At 50.1% G+C, this 26,235-nt stretch overlaps 12 protein-coding genes across 12 annotated transcripts; 5 read left to right on the top strand and 7 right to left on the bottom strand.

Annotated features, from left to right (window-relative positions):
* Positions 1-487: 487 nt before the first annotated feature.
* Positions 488-3,853, top strand: N7525_000433 (EF hand domain protein; the record flags this gene model as incomplete). Its single annotated transcript, XM_002562360.2, has 1 exon — positions 488-3,853. One exon carries the CDS (start codon positions 488-490, stop codon positions 3,851-3,853), a length of 3,366 nt encoding a protein of 1,121 aa, XP_002562406.1.
* Positions 3,854-4,523: 670 nt separating this feature from the next.
* Positions 4,524-6,073, top strand: N7525_000432 (uncharacterized protein; the record flags this gene model as incomplete). The annotated part of the gene is made up of 4 exons (XM_002562361.1): positions 4,524-4,655; positions 4,715-4,995; positions 5,053-5,399; positions 5,460-6,073. The coding sequence occupies 4 exons, from the start codon at positions 4,524-4,526 to the stop codon at positions 6,071-6,073; spliced, it is 1,374 nt and encodes a 457-aa protein (XP_002562407.1).
* Positions 6,074-7,214: 1,141 nt separating this feature from the next.
* On the bottom strand, positions 7,215-8,006 carry N7525_000431 (uncharacterized protein; the record flags this gene model as incomplete). The annotated part of the gene is made up of 1 exon (XM_061211567.1): positions 7,215-8,006. The coding sequence occupies one exon, from the start codon at positions 8,004-8,006 to the stop codon at positions 7,215-7,217; it is 792 nt and encodes a 263-aa protein (XP_061070793.1).
* Positions 8,007-9,672: 1,666 nt separating this feature from the next.
* N7525_000430 (uncharacterized protein) lies at positions 9,673-10,904 on the bottom strand (the record flags this gene model as incomplete). Its single annotated transcript, XM_002562363.2, has 3 exons — positions 9,673-9,738; positions 9,799-10,347; positions 10,428-10,904. The coding sequence occupies 3 exons, from the start codon at positions 10,902-10,904 to the stop codon at positions 9,673-9,675; spliced, it is 1,092 nt and encodes a 363-aa protein (XP_002562409.2).
* Positions 10,905-11,160: 256 nt separating this feature from the next.
* Positions 11,161-11,994, bottom strand: N7525_000429 (uncharacterized protein; the record flags this gene model as incomplete). Its single annotated transcript, XM_002562364.1, has 1 exon — positions 11,161-11,994. The coding sequence occupies one exon, from the start codon at positions 11,992-11,994 to the stop codon at positions 11,161-11,163; it is 834 nt and encodes a 277-aa protein (XP_002562410.1).
* Positions 11,995-12,463: 469 nt separating this feature from the next.
* On the top strand, positions 12,464-12,697 carry N7525_000428 (uncharacterized protein; the record flags this gene model as incomplete). Its single annotated transcript, XM_061211566.1, has 2 exons — positions 12,464-12,471; positions 12,511-12,697. The coding sequence occupies 2 exons, from the start codon at positions 12,464-12,466 to the stop codon at positions 12,695-12,697; spliced, it is 195 nt and encodes a 64-aa protein (XP_061070792.1).
* A 2,933-nt stretch (positions 12,698-15,630) lies between these two features.
* On the bottom strand, positions 15,631-16,143 carry N7525_000427 (mitochondrial 37S ribosomal protein uS8m; the record flags this gene model as incomplete). The annotated part of the gene is made up of 1 exon (XM_061211565.1): positions 15,631-16,143. One exon carries the CDS (start codon positions 16,141-16,143, stop codon positions 15,631-15,633), a length of 513 nt encoding a protein of 170 aa, XP_061070791.1.
* Positions 16,144-16,649: 506 nt separating this feature from the next.
* N7525_000426 (uncharacterized protein) lies at positions 16,650-18,246 on the top strand (the record flags this gene model as incomplete). The annotated part of the gene is made up of 2 exons (XM_061211564.1): positions 16,650-16,687; positions 16,749-18,246. 2 exons carry the CDS (start codon positions 16,650-16,652, stop codon positions 18,244-18,246), a joined length of 1,536 nt encoding a protein of 511 aa, XP_061070790.1.
* Positions 18,247-18,810: 564 nt separating this feature from the next.
* N7525_000425 (uncharacterized protein) lies at positions 18,811-20,922 on the bottom strand (the record flags this gene model as incomplete). The annotated part of the gene is made up of 1 exon (XM_002562368.1): positions 18,811-20,922. The coding sequence occupies one exon, from the start codon at positions 20,920-20,922 to the stop codon at positions 18,811-18,813; it is 2,112 nt and encodes a 703-aa protein (XP_002562414.1).
* A 1,044-nt stretch (positions 20,923-21,966) lies between these two features.
* N7525_000424 (uncharacterized protein) lies at positions 21,967-22,681 on the bottom strand (the record flags this gene model as incomplete). The annotated part of the gene is made up of 2 exons (XM_061211563.1): positions 21,967-22,306; positions 22,392-22,681. 2 exons carry the CDS (start codon positions 22,679-22,681, stop codon positions 21,967-21,969), a joined length of 630 nt encoding a protein of 209 aa, XP_061070789.1.
* Positions 22,682-23,428: 747 nt separating this feature from the next.
* On the top strand, positions 23,429-24,697 carry lysB (homoisocitrate dehydrogenase lysB; the record flags this gene model as incomplete). Its single annotated transcript, XM_002562370.1, has 4 exons — positions 23,429-23,456; positions 23,523-23,563; positions 23,631-23,800; positions 23,857-24,697. 4 exons carry the CDS (start codon positions 23,429-23,431, stop codon positions 24,695-24,697), a joined length of 1,080 nt encoding a protein of 359 aa, XP_002562416.1.
* A 135-nt stretch (positions 24,698-24,832) lies between these two features.
* Positions 24,833-25,870, bottom strand: N7525_000422 (DUF1769 domain-containing protein; the record flags this gene model as incomplete). Its single annotated transcript, XM_002562371.1, has 3 exons — positions 24,833-25,074; positions 25,131-25,671; positions 25,739-25,870. 3 exons carry the CDS (start codon positions 25,868-25,870, stop codon positions 24,833-24,835), a joined length of 915 nt encoding a protein of 304 aa, XP_002562417.1.
* Between the last annotated feature and the right edge of the window lie 365 nt (positions 25,871-26,235).

The following is a 26,235-nucleotide window of genomic DNA, read 5'->3' as shown; positions in this document are numbered from 1 at the left end:
AACCATAGAAGCTACCAAGTGTACGCAGGATAAAAAAGAAGTCGGTTCGTTTCTTGATTGGATTTGAAATAAACACATAGGTTTTCAGCCTTGGAAGATATGCATCAACTAAGGCGTAAGTATAACATACCACGTGCTGATAACATCGCTTTTCATACATCGTAGGTAGATAGGTACCTAGGTAGGTACCTAGGTAGGTATTCTGATGTAGTTACCTAATTAGGTAGAGCTCCCGTGCCAAGCAGGCCCGGCTCAAGCATAGCTTACTAAGCCAGCATTTGGGCCCCGGGTGTCACCCCGTTGACGTTCAACATTGGAAATTCAATCTACAAGTTGACTGTCCTATCCATGATTGTTGGGCATCTTGATTGACACTTTATGGGTCTAAATTGATCTGCTTATCCAGCTGTGATCAGAATGCGCTACACCTTGTATTCCTGACGTTTTGTGCAGCTTCCGCTAGCTCAACTTCCGCCAAACCTCCGACATGGCCGATTCGCGCTCAGGGCCAGTCTCGTTAGCACGATATCGACCAATCCTCTACCTCTTTACTGGTGTCGCTGCCGCTTATGCGATTCTCTATGTTCACAATAATATCGTTTCGCAGCCATCATCATCAACTTCACTCCGACGACGAAATGCTGTGCGCCGGGCGAGACCAACCGAAGCTGAAGCATTCGGGGTCGTTGATACTCCGTCACATCGAGCCATTACCCACCTTGAGCAACTAGAGCGTCAGAATGGTGTATATGGGACATTTCGCATTGAGACAGAGGATGGGCGTCGCGTGGAGAGCGGTCTTCTTCCATCACTCCTCGCAACACGAGACCAGTTGATGGAAGAAGTTGGTGTCCCGCCTGCTCATGCAGAGCGCATGCGCGAGATGATGGAGGACACTTTTCTTGAATCCTTTCTTGCACTCGATTTCCCATCTGCCCACACTCTCCCAGAGGATACCGCGGAAAGAACCTACTTGACAGAACAACTTCAACGCCGAGGTATCTCCCGAGCTGGTATCGAAAGGGCTCTGATCCGGTTCAACGGAGATGCAAATTATGGAGAGGAGCTGCGTCGGCGACGGCAGAATGGTGAACGTGTCACACTCTCAACCTCTACCTTTCCAGACGTGTCTGCGCCTGCGCAAAATCTTGACGGCGGTGAGACCGTGGTGGACGACCAAAGTGTTTTCTCCTGGCGTGATGGAAACAACGATCCTTCTAATAGGGAAGGCCAAAACCTGCTCAACCTACTTTACCACATCGCTGAGGATCAGGCGCGAAGGGACGGCTATATCCATCGTGGAGTTACGTGCAACAGCTGCGGTGCCATGCCGATTCAGGGTATCAGATACCGATGTGCCAATTGCATCGACTATGATCTGTGCGAGACGTGCGAGGCAATGCAGGTCCACATAAAGACACATTTATTCTACAAAGTGCGGATTCCAGCTCCATTCTTAGGAAGCCCTCGTCAATCCCAACCCGTATGGTATCCTGGGAAGCCTTCGATGCTCCCACGCAGCCTTCCACGTCCTCTTGCCAAGCGTCTTATGAAAGAATGCAATTTCGAAAACACAGAGCTTGATGCACTCTGGGATCAGTTCCGCTGCTTAGCCAATTACGAGTGGGCGAACGACCCAAACAAGTTGCATATGGCCATCGATCGTAAAACATTCGACCGATGCTTCGTACCTAACACTTCTATCCGGCCGCCACCTCCCAGTCTCATTTACGACCGAATGTTCGCATTTTATGACACCAATGGCGACAATCTCATCGGGTTTGAAGAATTCCTGAAGGGCTTGGCCAGTCTCAACAATAATAGCAATGACGAACGGCTACGACGTGTTTTCCGTGGCTATGACATCGATGGAGATGGCTACGTCGAACGCAAGGACTTCCTTCGGGTTTTCAGGGCATACTATGCTCTCAGTCGCGAGCTGACAAGGGACATGGTCGCTGGCATGGAGGACGACTTCTTGGAGGGCGGATCCCGTGACGTGGTTCTCGGTAGCCAGCCTGTCAGCTCTGCGTTCCCTGGCAGTATCCCTTCAGGTGAACGTTCTCGTACAGGCGAAGGCAAACGCATGAATTCTGAGGGGGACATGGAAATCATCGACAATGAAGGAATCTTGCGACAGGACGGAGACGATACTGGCGATCGACATTCTGTCGTGGGCGATGCTGCTGTCAGAGCACAGTTTAGTCGAATGAGGCCATTGTTCCCATCTACACTACGCCTGGCACCCTCCGAGAACTTGGATCCCATAGAGCGTGCTGCCATGGAGCATGAGCAAAATGACGACGAAGAGGATGAAGATGGTGCCAGCGAGAGTGGGTCAGACCAATCTAGCTCATCGGTAGCCAGTGGCACCTGGCCCCCAGCTGAACACATCCTCGAAGAAGATATCATCGAGGCTCTCGGGGCCTATATTCCTGCTCGCGAAATCACGGATCCAATTGATCGGGCTCGCGTCGCGGATGCCGTTTATCATAGAATGCGCGAAGATGATCAGAGACGTGTGTTTGACGCTCGTCAGCGTGGAATCGACGAGCGCTGGAGGCGCCGGGCTTTCTACACGGACGAAGAAGATGGCGCTACTGTTCCTCCGGGTTACGAAAGGGACCCTGCCTTCGATGACTCCAGCGATGAAGACCTAGATGAATCCGAATCGCGTCCACCCTCTTTCCGTTCACGATCTTCGTCCAAGGTGCGATTCCAAGATGATCTCAATGACGACGAGTACGACACTCGGTCTAACCCATCAACCTCGTCACGGAGTATTCCTGTTGGTGAGCGATGGGGCGGCTTTGAAATTCCAGAGGTCGAAAGGGACGTCGGGAAAGAAATCTTGTATCAAGTTACACAACAGGGATTCAACGAGCTTCTAGATATCCTGTTCAAGCCAAAAGAGGACCTCATGATGGAGGTCTATCGCACCCGGGCCGATCGCAAGATCTGGGCCCGCGAGATTGAACTCGCGGCAAAAGAGGACCCATCAAAACGAACACCAGCTGAGAATCCTCCAGCTGAGGAGGAACTCGAAGAAATTATCAACGAGCAGCCACTTGATGATCTGTTGCAGCGCGCTGGTTACGGAATTCAGAGTCCAGTCCTGGCGCCTGCCAATACCGGACCGGTGCTAGCTCCTTCGTCGCCGGAGGCCACCGCCTCAGATGATGGTGATGAACACGAATATGACGATGACGATGACGATGTGCGACCAACTCATCTCGCCGATCCCGGTGAAGATACTGGATTTGGTCAAGAACAGCCTTTCGAGGAATCCGACACAGCGTCCGCCACTTCGTCCGATTATGACGATGCCTCCCACGCATCTGGTGCGGTGCCACCCAGCCCGATTGTTGAAGACGATACACTTTACTACGACCCAACCCTCCCACACCATCGTCCCGATGAGCCTTTCATGGTGGCCCCGGAAGTGACTGATGAATCAGACTCCGACCTCGAAGAATCACCAATTACGAACACAACCCCTGGTCTCCCTGATCAGTTCCGACTCCAGCCCGGGACCACCTCTCTTCCCGCCCCCTCTTCTCCCCACTCCTCCCCAGAAGCCGAATCCACGGCTCCCAAGCTTCCTCCTTCTCCTATGCAACCACTCCCACCCCCTCACCGGGCCAATGACCAACCCCGTGAAGCCCCTGCCCCACGTCGACCTTCGCCCCGGACTCTAGCCCGGTGGGTCTATTTAGACCAGGTAGAACGTGAAAACAAGGAACGTGGCAACGGTGCGAGACTCAACTTTGAGGAATTCTCACGCCGTATGGCTGCTGACCGGGGACGCCGACTGGCATTTGTGGCCAGTTGGATTGAGATGGCTAGCTTTTGATTCTGAGAAGGCTAGGTTCACCTAGTTGTACATTATTGTAATTTAGCGGCACCGTTGGAGTTGATCCAGATTTGTTAGTGTAATGACAATTTGGTTAACTACAAAAGAAATAAGCGTCTGATTGTCTACATGTAATTTAGAATCGGCTCTACTCTGTACTGGTCTAGACATTCATATTAGCCCATCCTATACGCAACATCTACTAAACAGTCTTATAATGGGGTTTGCAGGACCTCAATTGCCCAAGATATCATTAAGATACCATTATTGTAACGGAAATTACCTGGCAAATGAGTCTGGCGTGGCCCAGCCCTAGAGGCACGTCCCCTCGTATTACGTGCTTTCGAGGAGCAATGGCTCACTTCGCACCATTCTTATCCTCGACATATTGATGATTACCTTCGATTGTCCCCTTTATCGATTCGACTATACCTCGGAGTTCTTCAACTGTCTCCAGTATGCAAGCTAGCACCAGTTATCCCTTCAGCTGCCGTGGGGCTCTACCGACAAGGGAAACGAACCAAGATATCGCGATTATAATGGGTCCTGACGTGCTGTGTTCTTTAGGTTCAATAATTATGTGACCTTGAGTCCCATCGCCATGCAGTACTAATAGTAGCTCAGGCTCTCCCCTGTGCTATCGTCTGTATAGCAACCTCCCACATTCGCCATGGTTTTCGATCGTGTGGCCCGGTTCTACCGGTCATGTCTACTGCAGATTATCATCGTGGGACTAGTCGCCTTCTGTGAACCTGGGATCTGGACTGCTCTCAATAATCTCGGAGCTGGGGGCAATGCCAAAGTAAGTCATCTGAGTGGTTGGGGATCCGCGTAACTACCACTAACATGGATATTGTGCAGCCTTACCTAAACAATGCCGCCAATGCCTTGACGTACGGACTCATGTCAGTAGGCTGCTTCCTTGCCGGCGGCGTCACCAACAAGATCACTGCGAAATGGACCCTGTTCATCGGTGCAGCCTTCTACACTCCCTATGCGGCTGGTCTATACTGCAACAATCGTTACGGCAACGAGTGGTTTCTCTTGCTCGGAGCTGCTCTTTGTGGAATCGGGGCGTCTCTTCTATGGGCCAGTGAGGCTGCCATTGCAGTTGGATATCCGGAGGAAGAGAAGAGAGGACGGTAAGTTGACGTTCCAGACCATCTACTTGATATGGTTCGACTGACCATTATGTTTAGCTACGTTGCAATCTGGATGAGTATCCGGCAGATGGGACCGCTTGTTGGTGGTGCGATATCCCTAGCTCTCAACGTCAACACTGCGCATGTTGGCAAGGTCACCTACACAACATACCTAGGGCTTGTTGCCATCTCATCTCTCGGTGCTCCATTTGCCTTGCTGTTGTCACAGCCACAGGATGTCATCAGAAGTAACGGTACCAAGATCCCTTACATGAAGAAAACGAGCTTTGCTATCGAGGCTCGCGCTATCTGGAAGCAACTTTCAAATAAGTACATGCTGCTGCTCATCCCGGTCTTCCTTGCAGGGCAGTTTGGTACAACTTATCAAGGGAACTATTTGACAAGTATGGCATCCCCAATTCTCCTTTCTCGATGATAAACGGCGTCACTAATGGAAATCTTAGCTTATTTCACCGTCCGGTCCAGAGCCCTTGCATCATTCCTAACCGCTGTTGTCGGCGCCTCCGCCAATGTGGTGACAGGCATATTTCTAGATCTGAGATTTCTATCTCGAGAAACCAGGTCCAAAGTTGTGTACATATTCGTCCTTGTCTTCGTCACAGGGTCTTGGACATGGAACGCCATTGTTGAGACGAAACTCTCCCGCATGGCCGAGCCACCAGCCTTCGACTTGGGCGACGGTCCCTTCTTCAACTCGGCCTTCACGGTCTATATATTCTTCCGGTTCTTCTATGAAGTGCTTCAGACTTACATATATTGGTTGATGGCTGAGATCAAGGGGGCACAGGGGGATGGCGATATCGCGAGAACAACTGGAATCCTGAGGTCGTGGGAGTCTATCGGCAGCACGATTGCCTATGCGGTCGGGGCAACTCACTGGTCCAACTTGAACCAGATGGCACTTGGTTTTGCACTATGGGGCTTTACGATCCCCTTTACGCTACTTGCGGTGTTTGGCAATTGGAATGTTTCTGATACAATCGATGTGGAGGAGCAAACAGACAGCAGTAGCTTGGAGGCACAGCAGGTGGTTGTCAACTCTGACGGGAAGGACTAGATACATTCTGTTATGATTGCTTCAAATGTAATGAGACCCGTGCTCATCTCGGTGTCCGTGCCCTAAATATATAGATGGGATTGAATGGCAATATTGGAATATTGGAATAGATGCCTCAAACTACTCATATGGGATCCACTTCCTAATTACTAATACTATATTGCATTCCAAGATTATCAGTGTCCATTTAGTTATTACTCTGGGGTAAATATCAATTCCGCTCGACATAGGTTGTATACATGGTAGTATATTAGTTGTTCTCGTTAATAAAACCAAAGATGGCTCTTCCTTCCATCAAACAGTTTCCTGGTCTAGCGGTTATGATTTTCCGTTAACAAATGCGATTAGCAGATGTTCCGGAAAGGTTCTGGGTTCGATTCCCAGGGAAACTATTTTTTTTTTTGATCTTTTTGCTTTTTGTTGGACCCTATTCTTTGAAAGGTGCGAATGAATTGACGTGAACAAATTGTGGCAGAGCCCAGTAGAGCCATATGACTATACCTGCGAGAATAATGAATCTCAAAACCTGGAATGTATGGAATATCAGCAGACATAAAAAACAGAAATGAACCACCCAGACGAATCACATTAGAGACATAATATAAATCACAGACATAATCTCGTACTGAATACAAAATAAAAGCAGAACATAATCCATAAACAAACCGAAATCATGACATGGTCGTGTGGCACAGCGGAAAACGTATCAAACATAAACATATCAAGACAACCGACCCAAACGCCAGAATAGAAATAGAAATCAAGCCGAGAAGACCAACAATTCCAGCCCGATTACTGATTCCTTTCGCACCGCTGCGTGACATATAGACCTGGGGAAATATACACATTGTAGCATGCGGCGAGAATTCGACGATTATTTTCCTGCCAGCCCGAAGGGGTCCTTCATCTGGGCTGGGTATCATGGGCTTTTGTCCTGAATTGGAAATCACCGGAGCTCCAGGATACCTTTCCTCCAGGGGGGCTAAACTTGATATTTGGGTAATCCGAAGGAACTTGCAGAAAAAAGAAGAGAAAAGGAAAAAAAAATAGGACAATCCAAAGGGCATCCAGGGGAAGACAGAAACAGAACAGTGGCATCCAAGCGGGCATTTTAAAGACGGCCAATTTCCACCCAGAGGATTCAAGGGTTTGCGAATCTAACACGACGGCCCCGTCGCTCCAGAATCAATTTCTCAGTGTCAGCATAAAGACAATCGAGAAACTGCATAGCGCTCGAATCCCTAAGGATCTTCGCGACCTGCGTCCCCGCCGAAATGAGCTGCAACACGTTGCGGTCATCCTTGACAGGTCTAGACTGGTGCTTGGCAGCATGGCGCATCTCCAGGGAGTTCTCCAGGACAGTGATGAGCTGCTTGATTTGGCGGTTGTACAAGAGATGGGCTGGGATGCGACGTGTAGTAGCCAGCCGCTTCAACAGGTGCACCCATTCCGTCCACTCGCGGTCCGAGGGGACCTTGACGGGTCTCTTGTCCTGCTCGATAGGAACGCGGAACTGGTACTTTGCGATGAAGTCATAGGCACACTGGGACAGGCGGTCGTTGACCTTGTGTAGGATGCTGTCTTGCTCGCCGGCATCGAGGTTAGTGGGGAGCTGGGGGAGCTCTTTATCCTGGGCTGCGACAGCCTGTGGAGAAGGTGGCTCCAGGAACTGATGGGGGCCATCAAATTCGTCCCGGTTGGATGTCCGTCTCTGGGAATGATAGTGTGGGCTTCCTCTGGATCTCTCCGCAGCTCGCTGGCTGTTTCTTTCCATGACGTACTCCGGGCTCTCCGGGGGGTTCATTATTCCAAGGTCCCGCCTCAGGGATTCTCGAGGCATGTGGCTCGGCTGGCCCCATTCATGCATCCTGGGTTGTGGGTGGGTCTGTCCGGCTGGAGGGTAGGATAAACGTCCCGTGGGTGGGTTCATCATGTGGCTGTGGCTATCCAGAGGGACTGGAGCTCCGTGGTAATGAGGCTGATGGTTAGAATCCATCGGACCGAAAGGCACTTGACGGTCGTCTCTGTAGCCATATCCGTGAGGAGTAGATGGTGACCTTTTACCGCTTAGCAAAAGGAACGAAAGCGATGTCGACGATAGTCTGGGAGGAGTCTGCAATGAAGTGAACGACGACCAAACAATACCTTTGTTGATAGACCAGCGGAGAGGTCGCTGGGGTTCCATACATATGGTGCTGAGCCATGGTGCTGGTGCGGGTGCTGCTACGGGATATGAGTTTCGTATTCCCAGAGTTTTGGCACATAAATAGAGGAGGGAATGGCAACGCTGATTCTGCTGACCTATGCCGAGACCGAGGATCAAATTTAGAGTTGATAGAACCTGCACAAGAACCGAGACTTGCTGGCAAAGAGAACGGATAGACTGGTCCAGCCGCCAATGGATGAGGAAGGACAGGAAGCATGAAGAAAGTAAGGCCGGAATGTTGCCACAGCCTATTATAACAATCGAGAACAAGATTTAAAAGAGTAGAGATGGAAAGAAAAGATCTATTGGAAAAAAATTCTCGAGCGAATGAATTCACGGAAGCTGAGCAAAGGGCAGGGTATTTCAGTCCTTTTGAGAAAGTAACTCTACCCGGGTTAAACGAATCGATTGTGCCTGACAAAGGGGATCGGAGCCCACCCATGTTATGCAACGGCAGCGTAACTGGATTGAGAGCCGCGCTAGAGGCCTTTAGGCCAGTGGCGTTGGTGGAGATAAAATCTATGGAGACGAGGCCTGTATTGCCTGGGCATTGTTTGTTTCAAGAAAACCAATGGTGTAACAGGATATTACCCGTCCGTGCTGTGTAAGTTGGAAGATCTCGATTGATCAAGAATAGAACCGGTGTGTAAAGCCTGTTGGCAGTCGAGGCGCCGTGCGAAGCCTCTGTGGGTGCATGGCATGAAGCCGCACGGCAAACATTGCATCCAAAGCCCCGGTTTTCATGAATTAAGGGAGGAGCACTAGCACACTGAGTGCCGTACCACCTTCATTCTGGTTCGATAATTGTATTGGGGCAATGCCTCGGGCAGCAAGGCTGGGGTTGGGTAGGAAACGCAAGGACCGGGGTTCTGGACTTGGAAATCGTTGAGCTATGGATACCCAAATGAGCAGATAGAAGATGTGATCTGCGCCCTCGAAGGTCCTGGAAGGAATGTAAAGATGAGCTGAGGTAGATGTAACATGTAAATCCCGTGACGGGTGCACTTAAGCCGCGTTGGGCACTCGGGCTATTTTGGGCCCCAATGCAATAAGCCGCATGGGCCATGTCTCTCTTCTGGAGACTCTTCTGGAGATCTGGGTGAAACAAAGAGATAATCCGACATCATAAAGTTTTCAAATGTGGAGAGCTCAACTGTTCCAATGGCATACGATCTACCCTTGCAGCCCAACAAGAAGCCCAATGTCGATGCTTTCCAAGGTCGTGGTTGCCTAGGATTATTACTATCAATAACACCGTAGAAGGACATGGAAGGTATGATAAAATAATTCAGGATAAGGAGCACTTCTCAGACCCGGAAAATCATGGCCATCGGAGTATCAGCATGTGCCGGGGAGCCGGGGATTCTATGTGGTTCTCCATCAACGTGACATGTTACTGTTTTTGCCGGCTTCCACTATTGAACATTGGTAATTTGACTCCGAGACGAGAAGCATAATCCTGGATTTAGCCCCGGTGAGTACGGCAATAGAAAAAGTTGGGCTTGTGATATCTGCTTACCTCGCAACTCAAACGGATGGCTTCTTCGATGCCAATGCGCGCCTCGTACCCCAGAATCTCCTTAGCCTTGTTACCACTAGCATATCGAGTGGCACATGCATCCCGTACACTTCCACGGCTCAAAGTTGTCGTTGTTCCCATCAACCAGGTGACAGTCTCACACGCCAGCCCGGCGAAGTAAGCCAGACTCTTTGGAATATGCATTTCGAAAGGTGGGACGTGCCCAAAATGCGCCCAGATTGCCAGGCAGGAATCACGGAAGACGATAGGTTCGTTATTCTGAATGAAAAAGGCCTCTCCTGCAGCGGTGCGAGACGTCAACAGATTCTCTATGGCCAGGACGTGAGCGTCGGCGACATTGTCGACGTAGGTGACATCCCACAGGTTGAGGCCATTTCCGATTAAAAAAGGGGTTTCACCTTTGGCGATGCATGCGTGAATAGATGGTACTAGCTGGTAGTCTCCTGGTCCGCAGAGCACCGATGGCCGGAGGGCACATGTCAGCATCTTGCTGCTCGAGGTCTTTAGAACGAGTGCTTCTGCAGCAGCCTACATACCACGGAAGTGTGTTAGTAACTTGTTTGCTGTCAATTTGAGTACCCTGTTAATTGGGGATTAGTAGTTCAAACCTTGGACTCTCCATAAATGGTTGACCTGAATGACAAGGGCCGGTCTTCATTGATGTTAAGATGATCGGTACGCGTATCGTCGATCACTACACAACAAGTGCTTGTGTATATGAAGGCTCCAACCCCGCTGTGCTTGGAAACATCCAGCATATTCTGTGTGCCTTCAAAGTTGATCTTCCATACCTCCTGTTCCAGTCGGCGACCCCACCGTTCGGCGAGGTCTGGGACAATTCCAGCAGCGTGGACAACGATATCTGGCTTCACAGCCTCAAATGCTTTGGTTAATGTTTCAGTTGAAGTGATATCCGCCTGCATGTACGTAGTTCTCTCGGGCAGGACATGCTCGGGTCGTGGGGGACTTTGGTCGATGACGTCGATGACAAAGTTTGGGTGTTTTTCTGCAAGAGCACGTACTATGGCCGAGCCCACAAAGCCCGTGCCACCAGATATGAGGATCTTTTTGGCTGAGTCAGTCATTGTGGGAGTTGCCCCGGTGGTTGAGAGTAAACGAAAAGGGTTTGTGGGGGAAGAAGGTCCGGGTAAACGAAACTGTGCGACATCACAACTACATAGGACATAAAACAGTACTGTATCTGAGAACACCTCAAATAATACTGGACATAATAAAAAGAGAGAGACTAAAATGACCAGTCCTTGCTTAAGTCATTTAGATTCGAAGTTGGTTCTTGTTTTTGCCTAACAGTCTTAACTAGTTCAATCCCAAAGACGACGCTCATGGTTGTGCTTCCCCAAGGTCATTTTCCTCGACCTCGTTCTCGTATCCCTCTTCATCGCCCTCTTCATATTCCTCTTCATATCCCTCTTCATCGCCCTCTTCATATTCCTCTTCGTATCCCTCTTCGTCCCCTTCTTCATCCTCATAGCCATCGGATTCCACCCGGTTCAACACGTCTACTAGTCCAGGATGAATACAATAATCGTGGGACAGCTCTTCCAATTCCTGTAACTTTGGCCACAATGCCTCCGGTCTCGACTCATCCTCTCTGATCGCTCGGACTTCATCCGCAGTCATAGAATCGAGGATTTCCAACATCCCTGTCACAAGACAGGCATCCCATTGGAAACGCTTTTGCACTTCATGGCCCACTGTATCGTTGGAAGAAAGAGCAATTGTCTTGCCAATTTTGCGTAGAACAGAGAGCCCATTAAAGCGTGTTCGAGGGTTCGTGAGTGGTCCACACTGTTCCGTGATCGATTTGATGGTACCAACGACCTCCTGGGCCACCTCGAACGAGACATCGTACTGCGCTCCACCGCGCATGGAGCGATAAGTGACATTAATCGATTTCCAGACTGAACTCGAATAATGGTCGAAGCTGAGAACGCGATTTTGCTCTTTCTCCCGGATGACGCGAATGGCATCGTCCACCATGCTCATAACGTCGGGATGAATTTGCGCTGCTTGCGTGAGAATATTGTCGACAGTGTCTGGGTCGAGGTGTTTAATGCGGCGGGAAATCTCTTCTGGCGGCGCTGCTGTCTCATTGATGTGGACATCGCCAATAGTATTGGATCGCGCTCGTTTAGCGCGTTGAGGTGTAGCCATGGCTAGGTAGTACGACCACTGGATGTGCCAGGGGGTAAGATCTTCAGAGGACAAGATGCTCTGGAGTAAATGAGGTGATGCAAGAAGAAGGAAGATATCGGCAAAAAAAAAAAAGAAAGAAAGAAAGCTCTACGTAGCTGCTTCTTAGGTTCCTGTGGTGTCTACAAGTGGGTCCAGGCATGGATCCTTCGTAGTCTATATTGTAGATAGTTGTAGGAGCTACCTAGGTACCTACCTAGGTAGCTTCCGTTTCTCCTAATACAACTCTCTCCTCTCTGCTTTCTTGGCCCCTACGCTGTAGGATCCAACAGTTTCTTTATAACTTCATTCTTGTCCCCGTCTTTCGAAAATGGCTTCCGGTCGTCATTCCCACAACTAGTACGTCCTCTACGACCGCGAGAAGAAGAGAGCGAGTTATCTTCGCTATCCCATTTCTATTCGAAATTCCTTCAAGATCGTCTCCTCCTCTATGATCGAGTTCGATTCGATTATTAGTTCCTTATAGTATTTATCCAGGTGTCGCTTCCAGCGCACAATCGAGCAAAGTGTGGGGGTAGGGGTGCTACCAGTTAACTTCCTCCAAGACTTGCCCGCCAGCCGCACCTCAGAGGGCGACGTGCAGTTCACAGATGCTCCCGGGCGCCATGTCAAAACCACGCCGGTGGAGGAGATCGTCGCGAAGAACGGATTTCGACTGATCTAGCTTATTCAGACTGGATGATAACGGTTATACACCCGTGACACTGCCTCTTGAGTGGGCTTTTGTCTTGCATTTCCTTAGCCCGACTAGTTCGAGTATTTATTGATGGCCGAGGTTTTCCGACTTGCTCTATGCAAAATTGGCATATTGTGTTAGATGCGCATCTTGATTTCCAAGGCGATGTTTCCCTCTAAGAAGCTTCGCCTCGGGTTTTCTCTGCCTCTTCTACTTGTTCTCCTTCTTTCGCTTTTTCTTTGGTCTCCCATTCGTCGGACTATCCTTTCTAGATTTCCTCTTCTTTGGTTCAGATCTTCTTCGCTCGGGGACTCTCCTACTTGCAAGAGATTTACATGAGACTACTTATATCAGAAAGCAAATGGAAATATATCATTTTAATTGCTCGAAAGACCCTATATAGTGCTGGTACCAGAGCACCCCTGGGTCTTCCAGTGTCAGGCTGTCGGGTGTATTAGTCACAATTAACGCCCATCGAAGCAGACCTCCGCAGGGAGCCCATACGGACATGCTTCCCGGTATTGGACCAAGTCGTTGCCCCCATTTTCTACGTACCCTCCAAGGAGCGTGGTATATACCACCTCCGTTATGATGCACAGCATCCGAAAGTATCTTACCTGCTTCTTCGTTTGCAATCTGTCATCAGGTACATGTAAAAAACCGACAAATGTCACAGTGTGGGGATTGTCCCCCTGTGCAAGTCTGAAGTGATCCGGCCGCCCGGTCTTCTTCGACCTGTACTGTATTCCATGTTAGACTAAGTTCAAATCACACTAAGGACATAGCATACTTGTAGGCGTCCGTCTTGCCATTGATATTATTGAGGTGGGTCTTTTTTCTGTGCTTTAACCCATTGTCGTAAGAGGTGGCCGAACCTAGAGTCCATCGGAGCGTGTCGCAGAGTTTGTGGATGGTCCTGTCATGACACGCACTATATATATAGGAGCCTGGAATATCTGAGCGTAACGCTTATATATAGTGGTCTTTTTGGCCTAGTGTGTAACTCGCCAGTCCAGGGGCAAGTTGTAACAGGTCCACACTGTTTCCTGATCGATTCGATGATATCAGCCACCTCCTGGGCCAGCTCCAACGAGGCACCGAGAGAACTCCATTGTTGGTGTTGTTGTATTTAACGTCCAGAGGAACGAGGGCGAAGCCCTTGTTCCCGAACCTCCGGGGGATATATAGACGTGCTAAGCTAAAGAATTATAGTTATCCATGCAGTGCGCCTTTAGAAAGCAACTCGGAGATATGCGCAGCTTGGAAGATAGCCGAAAGTGAGCGCTCGTGCCCCCGACGTGCAGGACGAGGCGTAGGAGGATGCCAAGAGACAGTGTCTCGATAGAACAAATGAGTAGGTGTCTTTGCCGGTTCGCTGAGGGGTCTTGACGAGAGGTCGTCTGGGTCGTGGGTCCACGCGGGAACCCTGAAATGAGAGAAATCTATGCGAAGACTAAACGCGCATAATGGTTGAAGCGAGGAAGCGATTTTGCTCTTTCTCCCGATGGCATCGTCCACCATACTCATAACGTCGGGCCTGAATTTGCGCTGCTTGTGTGAGCATATCGTGGACAGTGTCTGTATGGAGGTGCTTGGCGCGGCGGGAAATCTCTTCTGGTGGTGGTGCTGTCTCGTTGATGTGGACATCGCCAATAGTATCGGATCACGCTCGTTCAGCGCTTTGAGGTGTAGCCATGGCGCAGTCCTACGCCTTAGGTAAGACCACTGGATGTGTTAGGGGGCAAGATCTTCAGAGGACAAGATGATCTGGAGTAAATGAGGTGATATAAGAAGAAGGAAGATATCGCAAAAAAACAGATGATCTGGAGTAAGTGAGGTGGTGTAAGAAGAACGAAGTTGAAGAGAAGGATATCTCAAAAGACAGATCTGGTGAGGCTATTGATCGGATAGCCAAAGTGATAATAAGATGAATATCAAGTAAGAGAGCTCTCAGTATAAGATGCTATTCGTAAGATAAATGATAGGATAGCAACGTACTATTCCCATTGATGAACGAGAGGGTGGTCCGTCATAGGGAGATACTCAGATCTGAAGCGAGATATAACACTTTATAGTGCTATTCTCAATGTAAAAAAAAGACTAGATATTGTTAGGTCTTGATGAAAAAGGGGGAAAAGCGAGGACCTCATAGCCAGTTGAGGCTAGGAAACTAGCACTGCAACTAAGCACTGGAAATCCAGAAGAAGAAACCGATGCATTGAATTTACTAAGTGGAACGCCTTTTGTAGGGGCCTGACCTAACAAACAAGCAATCAAAAGGGGCTCAGTCTGATCCAAAAAGCTTCCCATCTATGGGGATTCTCCAGCAAGATCAGACAGAAAGACCAGGAGTTGCTTGAAGGATGGATCATGACCTCCGGAGCAAACGCGCGTATTTTTTTTTGTACCTAGTTATGTTTCCTAGCATGAATCGGAGTATTAGATTACACCAGCCAAGGGCACAGCAAGTATAAGCGGCCTACTATTCTTGCGCATGGTTTGGCCCTCGCCATTTGCAAGACTATTTAGCTTCATAGCCTTAGCCTTGGAAGTCTGGAAAGTGAGGCATGAATATAACTATGAAACAAGCCTGACAAGGGTTCCAGCCCTGGAGGTTCCAAGGTTACTACTATTAAGCACATCCATGAGTACGGACATATTTCAAGTCATAATCTATACACTGTGTCACATTGAGGACAGCTGCAAAATCACCAGCAGAGCACAGAATGCGAGATACGCAGACATCTAATATACAGATCCTTGACCTAGGTATTATCCCAACAGTCACAAAAAGACTAATCTCGAAAAGAGAAAGCGCTGCGACTAACCAACAAACTCCAAAGTAAATGCAAGAACAGAAGACAATTTCCCCGGTGGGGAGCTCCCCAAATCAGAGATAAGCCACAAGACCAATGTCAGACTTATAGCACGCGGCACAAGACCAGCCCACCAAGCTTTTTCTCAACACACTCGCGAGCCTCTAGAATCCCGCGGTCTGTGGAGAGGTACAGACTCTCACCCGGCGAGCGAATTCCGGCCACAAACCCGGATTCCTCACCACGCACAACTCGGCGCAGTCCCTCTACATCAATATTGATCCGTCGGGTAGGCTTGCTGACCATCTTGATCTTGCCCAGGACGGACTCGTTCTGCCAGTACTTCAGGCCCAGCCACAGCCGCCTTGATGCGACGTTATCGCGGGTTATTGGCTCAATGCCTTCGACCTCATCGTTGACTGCAGGGTAACCGAGAATGCTATGGGCCGGAGGAGGAGTCGGGCCTCCGCGGGCCACGGAGGAGATGTAGCCGGAGTTTTGGAGGGCGAGGGAGAGCTTCAGGTGGAGGTTGCTGTTAGGGATAGAGGTGAGAGCAAGACGGGCCTTGGTGGCATTGTTCAGGTGGGCGCAGACAGCGGAAAGGTTGACGAGAGACATTTTGATTTCGCGACGGTAGCAATTAAGCTCTACCGGAGGCCGTTCGGAGAGGAAAGAGAGTGGTGGAATTGATCAATTTCGGAAGAGGAAGAATGACAGGGATCCCGGATGCACGAACGCAAAGACCGAGAAGGACCACAATGGACTGCAATTGTCTGGGGAATCAAAGACACGGCAGGAGGTGTTGTAGCGACTTGAAGATGCGATGATTTGGGATGGAAATTTTCGGATAAACTGTACTTCCGGGTCGCGGCCTTGTCCAGGTACCCGGTACTTTCTTGCCCGTAGCGGAGGTGTGTGATTAGCAGGTACTAGTACCGTCCTATCACATCACATCCATGCATCTTCTAAGCGCCCAGCTTGCATAGCGGTTGATGCTGGCGTCTCACAGGTTGAATACCCCTCAGTCCAAGATATAAATAATAAACGTAAGTTCCTCTTTTTCCTTTCCCCTTTACTAGCTGCTATCGTTGTATACTTGCATTTCGTACTTTGAATTGTCAGACATGCCACCATCAGCGGGCGAAGAGCGCCTTGTGACTGTGTGAGTTGAGCTGACTTCCCCGCAGGTCGATAAGAAGCAGTCCTTGAATTGTGTCTAATAGCCAGGATAGTTTTGCGGATATCCACTACTACTTCGCGGAGCCAACCCGAAGACCTTCACCACATCACCACCGCTTTGATAAAGGCTCCTACGTTTATATTTACCATGATGCTTTTCAGAACAAGGCCCGGATGGAAATTGCCAATAACCCCGGTTCACCCGAGCAGGATGCATTCTGTGGAGGCTTGAGCAATGTTCATATACGACACTCTGCTCAGTTCCCGACACTCTGTACATTAACGGTTGATGCACAGACGGGCTCGCCCCAACAGCAATATGGACAAGATACTCTTCAACGAGAGTGGCGTCTGCCTAGCGGAGACCCACGCGATGATCCCAAGGAAATCCGCGATTTCCCTCGCCTGCATACCTTGGATATCTACTTCTGGACCCAAGAAGATGCAACCGAATTTCTGGACACTGTCATCCGGCTTCTATCCAATGGCCAGGTGGAGACAGACCGAGAGCCAGCTCCGCAGCAACAACAAACTATGAGCTCTGTAGTCCAGCAACTCGAGGCCGTTGCAGTCTCCGACCCTGCCTACCAGAATGGTCAAACTCGCAACTCGCAATCTGAGCCAACAAGCACAGCGGCACCAGTGCCACAGGCCCCGCCACAAACCAGCAGCTTCCCCCCGCCCCCACCAAGCGGACCTCCGGCTGATCAACGATTAAGCGCTGGTTCTACACCCGCCGAGGAAAAGAAAGACCCAGCTAGCTTCGCCCCGCTCCCATACAATCCAGCTGCCCCAGCCGCCCCAGAGCCAATCCAACACCGCGAGAAGACCCCGCCGCCAGAGGACGGGATGGGCGGCACTGGCCTTGCAGCCGCTGTGGCAGCCGACAACGGCATGCCATATACACCCCCGCACCAAATGATGGGGGGCGCAGGTGTCGGCGGACTTGCATCACCGCCCCCGTCAACACCGGGTTTGCAATACGCAGGCCCTCCAGTCGCAGCACCGCCGACATTCGCCTCCCCTCCGCCGAGTGCGGGACTACAACATTCAAGCACTTTCCCCACTGCCCGATCCTCAGTCCACAGTCCCGGAATGCCTGTCCCTTCATACTCGCAGCCGTTCGTCGGCGGGCAGGGACCTCAACAGTACAGCGCAAGCCGGCAAGGTTCAATGTCCTTTGCTCCGCCGCCGCAGGATCCTAATGCCCATCTATATGATCAGCATGCCTATGGGGGTGCCCAAGCCCAGGCGCCGGCCCAGTATCAGACTGGGGCGGCGGTGCCGATAGGCGGGTTCTCGAACCATTCGTATGACCAGACTCAGGCGCAGCAGCAGCAGCACCAGCGTGCTGGCTCTGAGTATGATATCCATAGCCAGTTGTATAGACCCACTGAAGTGGAGGCTAGCTCTCACTATCAGAAATATGCACAGAAGGCCATGAAGAATCCTGGACAGCGGCCGAGGAAATTGGAGGATAGAGCAGAGCGATTGGAAGGTGGTATGAATAGGTTCCTGAAGAAGCTCGAGAGGAAACTTTGAGCGTCTTATTTTTTGGGTGGGAGTTTGAGATTTCGTGTCCTTGTTAGAGATCTCTGCTGGTCATGATCACATTATTACCAGGCCGGCTGCTGAACAGTACTATGGAGACCAGCATAAGAAGATCTTTTAGCTTCTCGATTTGATGAGAAAATGAAGTGCTTACTATATACGAACAGAGAAATCGAAGTATGAAAGCTTTGAGCCCCGCTATATTGATAAATCAAGATGCTAAATTGGATAATGCCCCTAAGCGCTAAGAATAATATGCTCACGAAATTGGTACAGAGTATGCAAGAGATAAAAAAAGAATAAGACAACCCAAAACACTGATAGATGTAAAAAGTGCTAGCATAGAGTAAGAAAGAGACACGGCAGAATGGATGGTGAAAAGGTTGAGGGTAAGCCTTGATAGATGGAAAGAGGCTCACACTTGGTGAGATAGAAGACAATAGTGAAGAGTATGACCAGAGAAGATTAAAATGTTGTTCCAAGATTTACCAGAAGCGGAGATGGGCCAGCGAAATCCATTTCAGACAAACGCGGTGCAGTTCTGATACCGAGCGTCTAGTTCAATGCCAGACTAGCAATATCGATGGCGACATTGGTCGACTCAGCTTCAGTTGCGGGCTGCGCATCAGGGACAGGCCCATCAGTGGACTTGTCCTCAGCGGGTTTCTCCTCTGCGGGCTCTGCCAAAGTTTCAGGGGTAGTAGCCTCCTTCACCGACACATCATCTTTTTCGGGGACCTCGGCCTTGGTCTCTGATTTGGGAGTCTCGAGCACTTCTGGTTCGGGCACCGAGACCTCTTGCTTCTCATCGACATTCACCTGATCGTCAGCCGTCGGGATTGCCACGGGCTCTGCGGTAATCTCTTCGGTTGCGGTGGTGGTCTCAGCAGCCTTCTCCTCGGCAGCTTTCTCCTCGGCAGCTTTCTCCTCGGCATCTCCGACGATAGGCTCAACAGGGGCCTCAACGGGAGCATCCACCTCAGCCTTTGCTGAAGCCTGGGCGTCGTTTGAATCGATAGGCTCAGCCCGCACCTCCGTAGCATCCTCAACTGGGACAGGGTCAGAGGAGCTCTCAGTCACTGTCTCCTCGATGATCGGCTCAGGCACCTCAATCAACTTCTCGGTTGGCTCAGGAGACGCGACAGCAACTTCCGGCGTAGGCTCCTCAACCTGAGCAGGGGAAGCGGTCTCAACTGGCTTGGAAGCAGTCTCGGGCTGTTCCACAGCCGCAACTGCAGCGGGTTCCACCGTCGTAGGCTCCTTCGCAATGGCTGTGATAGGCTTCACAATGTTCTCTTTCTCACTTTCCTGTTTCTTCTGGGAGGGCTTAAGCTCATCTTTCTGCGGCGCAGGTTCTTTGTTCTGAGCCCGGGATTTCTGACTCTGAGGTCGAAGGGCAGTGCTATTAGGCTTCACCTGGTGAACACTACGGTCTGGCACCCTCCCAGTTGACTGCCTGGGGGCCTTGGAAACAGAGGTTGACCTGGTGACAGGCTTCGCATCAGTCTTTTCCTGGAGATGGGACTTGTTCGCAGAGCTAGCAGTAGGCCGCATCATTCTCGCGAGGAAACCTTCATTGACCGGTTTAGTGGTTGTGTCATTGGCTGCTTGAGCAGGCAACGAAGGGCGAGAAGATTGTCTGCGGATGCTGGTACTAGGAGTAGTGGCACGCGACGGACCCCCAGTTGCGCTTTTGAGGGACGAAGGCTTTCTTGTGAGGGTTGATGTATTGGTAGTAGTGCGCGTGCTCGAAGCCCCTGTGCTTCCTGGCTTAGCAGCGGATGCTTGGTTTGACGTATTCATCGAGCCGGGTACACGGGCAGGTTTGGGTGGGGATTTCACTCCTGGCCTGCTGGATGCACCTGCGGCATGTGGCTTTGAAGAATCTTGTGCCGGTGCTGAGCCGCGGGTTGGCCGTGTTGTTGTCTTGGGATTCAATGAGACACGGCTCGGTTTGTGGGCCAAAGAGTTGGTGCGCTCTTTAGCCACTTCGCGAGCTGTGGGCTTGGAGCTTGTATTGTGGGCAGCAGGCTTCGCACCAGTTGAAGCTGCAGTAGTGGGCGCGGACTTGCTCGCTGCATTGCGGGCAGACCCAACAGAAGAAGGCTTCTTCTTAATCACTACTGATGAATCTGACTTTTGCGAGGGAGTGTCGGAGCCTGTAGACTTGGTATCCGTGGCGGTGGGCTCCTCTGTCTGTTTCGGCGGAGTGTTTCGCGACCGCGTTTCGGTCTCAATGCGCGCTGGTTCCTCCTTGGCAGCTTGACTCTTTCCATTCTTGGTTTCAGAGGCTTCCTCCGGTCGAGCCTCAGCCATTATCTGTCCCAGAGTCGCGTTCTGTGTGTGGTCCAGGCGACTGACGGGGGTGGGGGAGATCATACCCTGCCGGCCCGACTCCGCATCTCCCGAATTGATCTTCGGTCCAAACATTCCAGGGCTATCGCTGCGCCCACTTGTTTTCCTCAATGGCGAAGCAGGATTCGACTGAATGACCCCATCTACAGCGACAAAGCTAGCTCGGACCTTGGACAGCTGTCGAACTGTCCCTGACGAGTCTGAAGCAGTTGGGGATCGGCCACGAGACGGCGGAGAGGCGATGGGGCTTTGGCCTTCAAACTTGGCTAGCAAGCTGCGCACCCCAGGGTGATGGGGATTGTTATCGGACATTATCGCTGAGGGTACGTCAGGCGAACAAGGGCGTGTCGGCAATCGAGGGGAATCTGGTAACGCGTATGCAGAGCACAGGGGTGCTCCTGAAATCAGGACAAAACGGGATTGTTGTGACGTCTAATCGGATACAGGCAGATCCCACTGCATGTTCCCAGGAGGGTTCAGATCCAACGCGTCAAAGTCGGATAGAGAATTGGTATGAGACAAGAGGACACAGGGTGTGAAGAAGGGCCGATCCAGAAACTATTACATACATACACGCTAGTTAAGGCTAGCGCGTCCAATAGGCCAACGCCTTACGTTGTGCTCCGTACTCCATACAGTACTCCTTGTCTCAGGGGCTTTCATTTCTATGTGACAGGTGATTCCATCCTTGATGGGTCTAATTAATTTTACCGTACTCCGTACGGAGTACTGAAACCCCCTGTGAGGTTTGAAACATGGTATCTGGACACCTTTCCAAGTGGATCTCCAGTAAGGGGCAGCTTGTGCCTGAGGCAGAACATCAACACTCATCTATCCGAACTGGACTTCCCCAGTTTGGGCTCTATTTGCGAAACTTCAGTGGCTTGAGTGCCTATATATGTCTAGATATATATATGTCTAATAGCTAAGCCATGTATCGTTAAGTATAACACCTGGCTTTAGAGGAAGTTCTATGAAGGTAATACTAGTCATCGAATACAAGTTGGAAGATAGATTGGAATATGCCGTCTTTCGACAGTATAACTATGGCATGTTTACTTCTGATTCAAGGCAAATGGTCAATTATCCTTTGGACCCATGGATATACTCTGCCTTTCAACCAATGAGAGAACCTTGGAATCCCGGGACTTGCCCGATCAGAACACGTGATGGCCCCAGATCCTACACGAGGCTTCTCCAACTCCCTTAGTTTCTTTACATTGTTATGAACTTATGATTCACAATGGTTGGCGTGCCCCGGAGCAATGGCTGCCTACTCTGCGTTAAACGCCGAATCAAGGTGGGTTGAGTATTTACATCAAGTCCGGTTAAATAGTCCGTGTCATATTGATAACGCTATAGTGCGATCAAAGACTTCCTGGCTGTGTGAAATGCGACAAGTATGGACAAGCTTGTCCTGGATAGAGTCAACAGCGTTAAAAACACGGCATGGTGACCGGACTCAGGAAGAATCGACCGCGATTTTATTGCAAGCCAACCAACAAGACCGCATACATAGGCGAATGTGACAACAAGAACAATAGATCCAGCTTCTCCCAATGTGCGCATGTTGATACATCCGCTCACCACTGCTAGCGTGATGGCGATGAATATCGGAAAGCGGAAGAAATGCAGAGCAAACCGGATTAGCTTGGTCCATTTCGAATTCGCAGGACCTGTTTCTCCGGATTGTCCACTATTCGGAGAAAAATCGTCAGCATGTGATTTTCTTTTCTCCAAAACAAGAAAGACTCCCAGGGCTAATGGAGTTCTCAACATACCATCGCAATAAGATCAAGCTGACCTCAAACAAGAGGGGCGAAAGACCCACGCTTTGCAAGATGGATTCAGCAATGAGCATTGGCTTATCCGGGTGTGAGCTGGAAAGCACCAGAGCCGAGCCCGGTATGCGAACTGTGAAGGATTTCAATGACCATATCTTCCAAATTGGCGGAATGTCTTCCACTTGCTCTGTGACAGAAGACCAACCATACTCCACCAAGAATAGAACACACAGCGTCCGATACTCTTGTTCTTGTTGTGGTGCCAGTATCGCCACTCTTGCAAGCATCTTATGCTAAACTGTGCAATGTGGACGAGGGAATATATGACAATCTCTGCTATGGCAATGTTCCGCTTCCCAGTGGAGATTGGAGAATCCGATGAACGAGACAGCATGGTGAGGCCCAGATTCGAAGAAAGAGTTGATAATAAGTTTTGGGTGACAGTGGAATAAGGAATCGAATAAATCATGATAAATCGAGTGCGATTTGGTCTACTTTAAATATCTACTCTCAGGGTGAGCTCAATCTCTGTCAAAGACTTTGTATACTCGACGCCGGTGGATCTACATCGCGGTAAGTGACCCATTTGGGTTTAGTGTATATAGCATTTAGCATAGATGAACTTGAATGGCTGTAAAGATTGAACAACACAATAAAAATGGATATTTTCAACTTCGGTGAGACCGTCAAATAACCTTGAAGGGAGGGAACATGCAAAAAGTTGTCCATATTCAACTTCGCGAGAAGTGACCCGTTTAGGTAGTCCGAGTATCCCCATGCGCAACCTTGGTATATTTTCCCGACTGACTGTACCATTTTCTCCTGAAATGAATAGCCAAGCAGACAATATTGCTTTTAGATCTTGTTTCATGATCTGCGTTGGAAATAATATGATTTAGAAGAGTCCTCTTCTCCGGACCCCGGGATTAGTATGACGGATCAACAATAATCCGGCGCCGTATACAAAATGCAAAGCTCCGATGACGGCGATTGTCGATTTCAGGAAAGCAACTCTTCAAAAAAAGTCTATCAAAATGGCTGCTGCCCGGACACTTCGCATTGGTACAATCGCCCTTGTTTTGCGATCTCGTGGCTCGGCAATTGACTGACATGGCCGGAATCTTATAGGTCTCATCCCCGGAGACGGTATCGGACGGGAGGTCATTCCGGTGAGTAACTCTCAAGAATCAATATGCGAGCCAATTCACTGATTGAATGATGCTTGATGAAACATAGGCCGGCCGTCGGATCCTCGAGTCCCTCCCCTCATCCCTGAACCTCAAGTTCAGCTTCGTCGACCTCGATGCTGGCTACGAGACCTTCCAGAAGACCGGAACCGCTTTGCCCGACAAGACTGTGGATACCCTGAAGAAGGAGTGTGACGGTGCTCTCTTTGGTGCTGTCAGGTAAGCCACGACGTCACTGTTTTAGCACGCGAAATTCCGGCTGATAATTTCCAAAGCTCCCCTAGCACCAAGGTGGCCGGCTACTCATCGCCCATTGTCGCTCTGCGCAAGAAGCTCGACCTGTACGCCAACGTCCGCCCCGTTAAGACTACCGCCGGCAACAGCAATGGCAAGCCCATTGACCTGGTCATCGTCCGTGAGAACACTGAGGACCTGTACGTGAAGGAAGAGCGCACCATCGAGGGCCCTAACGGCAAGGTCGCCGAGGCCATCAAGCGTATCTCCGAGAAGGCCTCGTTCCGCATCTCCAACATCGCCGGTGAGATTGCGCTCCGCCGCCAGAACATCCGCGCCGCTTCCCCCACCTCTACCCGTGACCAGCCCATGGTCACCATCACCCACAAGTCCAACGTGCTCTCGCAGACTGACGGTCTCTTCCGTGAGACCGCGCGCCGTGCTCTTTCCGCCGAGAAGTTCTCCTCCGTCTTCGTCGAGGAGCAGATCGTCGACTCCATGGTCTACAAGCTCTTCCGCCAGCCCGAGTTCTACGATGTTATTGTTGCCCCTAACCTCTACGGTGACATCCTCTCCGACGGTGCTGCTGCCCTTGTTGGCAGCTTGGGTCTCGTCCCCAGTGCCAACGTTGGTGACGGCTTCGCTATCGGTGAGCCCTGCCACGGCAGTGCCCCTGACATCGAGGGCAAGGGCATCTCCAACCCCATTGCTACTATCCGCAGTGTTGCTCTGATGCTCGAGTTCCTGGGTGAGGAGAAGGCCGCTGCTCAGATCTACGCCGCTGTCGATGGTAACCTGGATGCTGCCCAATTCCTTACCCCCGATATGGGCGGAAAGGCTACCACCCAGCAGGTGTTGGACGATGTCCTGAAGAGACTGTAAAAGTAAACTTGTATATATAAGTCAAAGTTTGCAGATGATACTTAGAGATGAATTTAGTGTTTTCCCTTGCATGAATTGTCAACCATTTAATTGTATTATAAAAACCCGCATCTATCTGTTAAATCGAGTGATGTATCACTCAATATCGTCAGACGATGGCTCTGGCTCCCAGTCAAACTTCCCTAGACTATCATCACGTTGTTCACCCTTGCGATATTCTTTCTCGTCTTCCGGTTCACCTAGGACGACCGAGAACACCACAGCGAGATACACCCGTCCGGTTGAAATGTCCTTGAGCGTATACCGCAGCTCATGGTTGCTCTCATCCACGTACTTCATGATATGTAGGTTGAATCCAGGAAGACGGACAGAGAAATCTATTATGATTGGTGAGCTGACGACCCCAATAAGAGCAACACTGCGTTTCACTGACCCTCAAATGCCAAATAGGGATTCCCAAAATCAGCAACATACATCCTCCCAGGCTCAAACTCGAACTCCTTTCTGTTCGCCTCGTCCTGGAAATGCTTTCTGCGGCCCATGGCTGTTTCGGGGATATTGAACTTCTGACGCACATTGGCAGCATCTTCGCTATAAGAACCTTCTTCAATAACCTCATCATGGAGCGTTGGCACCTCGTCTGATTTCCGCATCTTATCTCCGATGCGGAACAGGTCCCACGATGCCAATGCCGGGCTGTACAGATACGGCTTATCAGCGTAAACATCGCCGTCTAGGCCAGGGTCGAGTGTCCACTGGACAATCCGTAGCGCGGCATTGAACCCTGGAGGTAGGATGTCGCGGACTGGGTGATCGAAGTCATTGCCAAAGACGAGGTTGTTGCCGTTCACCGGCTCTTTGAAGGTTATTGCGAAACATATGGAATATAGGTCCTTTTTATGGAGAGGGTGGTCGAAATATGGGCTTGTGGATGGTGAATTCTCGGGGTAGCCTGTTTGACGATGAGCTCCGCTCTTTCACCGAAGATATGAGAGTTGAAGTAATACCTCTGTAATTTTGGACCCGTACACAGAGACTTACGATAGCATGCTCGTTTTCAATTCGTATTGTTTCGCCGTTTACAGGTACGACTTGATGGGTCTTGAGGTCGTAGTCTGCGCCTGCCGTTACCTTCAAGCGGTACTTGTGCGCGTTGGTGTCCTGGCTAACCATGCTTGTGGTGGATAATATATTAGTTTGATGAATTGTGCGAAAGAGTGAAGCAGTTTAACAAGCTGTTGCTTGAAATTTATATGGAGTGTAGCCGATGAATCTAATTTTATAGGCTTGACGCCCAACAACGTCATCGTTCTTGAAGATAATCAAGTATTGATAAGCAGGGGCAACTCGGTGTCAGAGTTCTCACTACAACTATGTCCGAATAACAATTACTAAAGACATAGCCGGTATTGAAGAGTTCTGGATAATATTTGCCAACATTATCAGTGTTGAGATCTACCAATTGGCCCAGGAGATTCAAGTGCGTCGATTTAGGGTAAGATAGCATGCATCTTCCACGAATGAAAATAACATTTTAA

The sequence above is a fragment of the Penicillium rubens genome, assembly GCF_028828025.1.
Source record: "Penicillium rubens strain IBT 27055 chromosome Unknown utg000001l_segment0_segment0, whole genome shotgun sequence".
Classification (NCBI taxonomy): Eukaryota; Fungi; Ascomycota; class Eurotiomycetes; order Eurotiales; family Aspergillaceae; genus Penicillium; species Penicillium rubens.
This window is presented reverse-complemented; position numbering and strand designations above follow the sequence as displayed.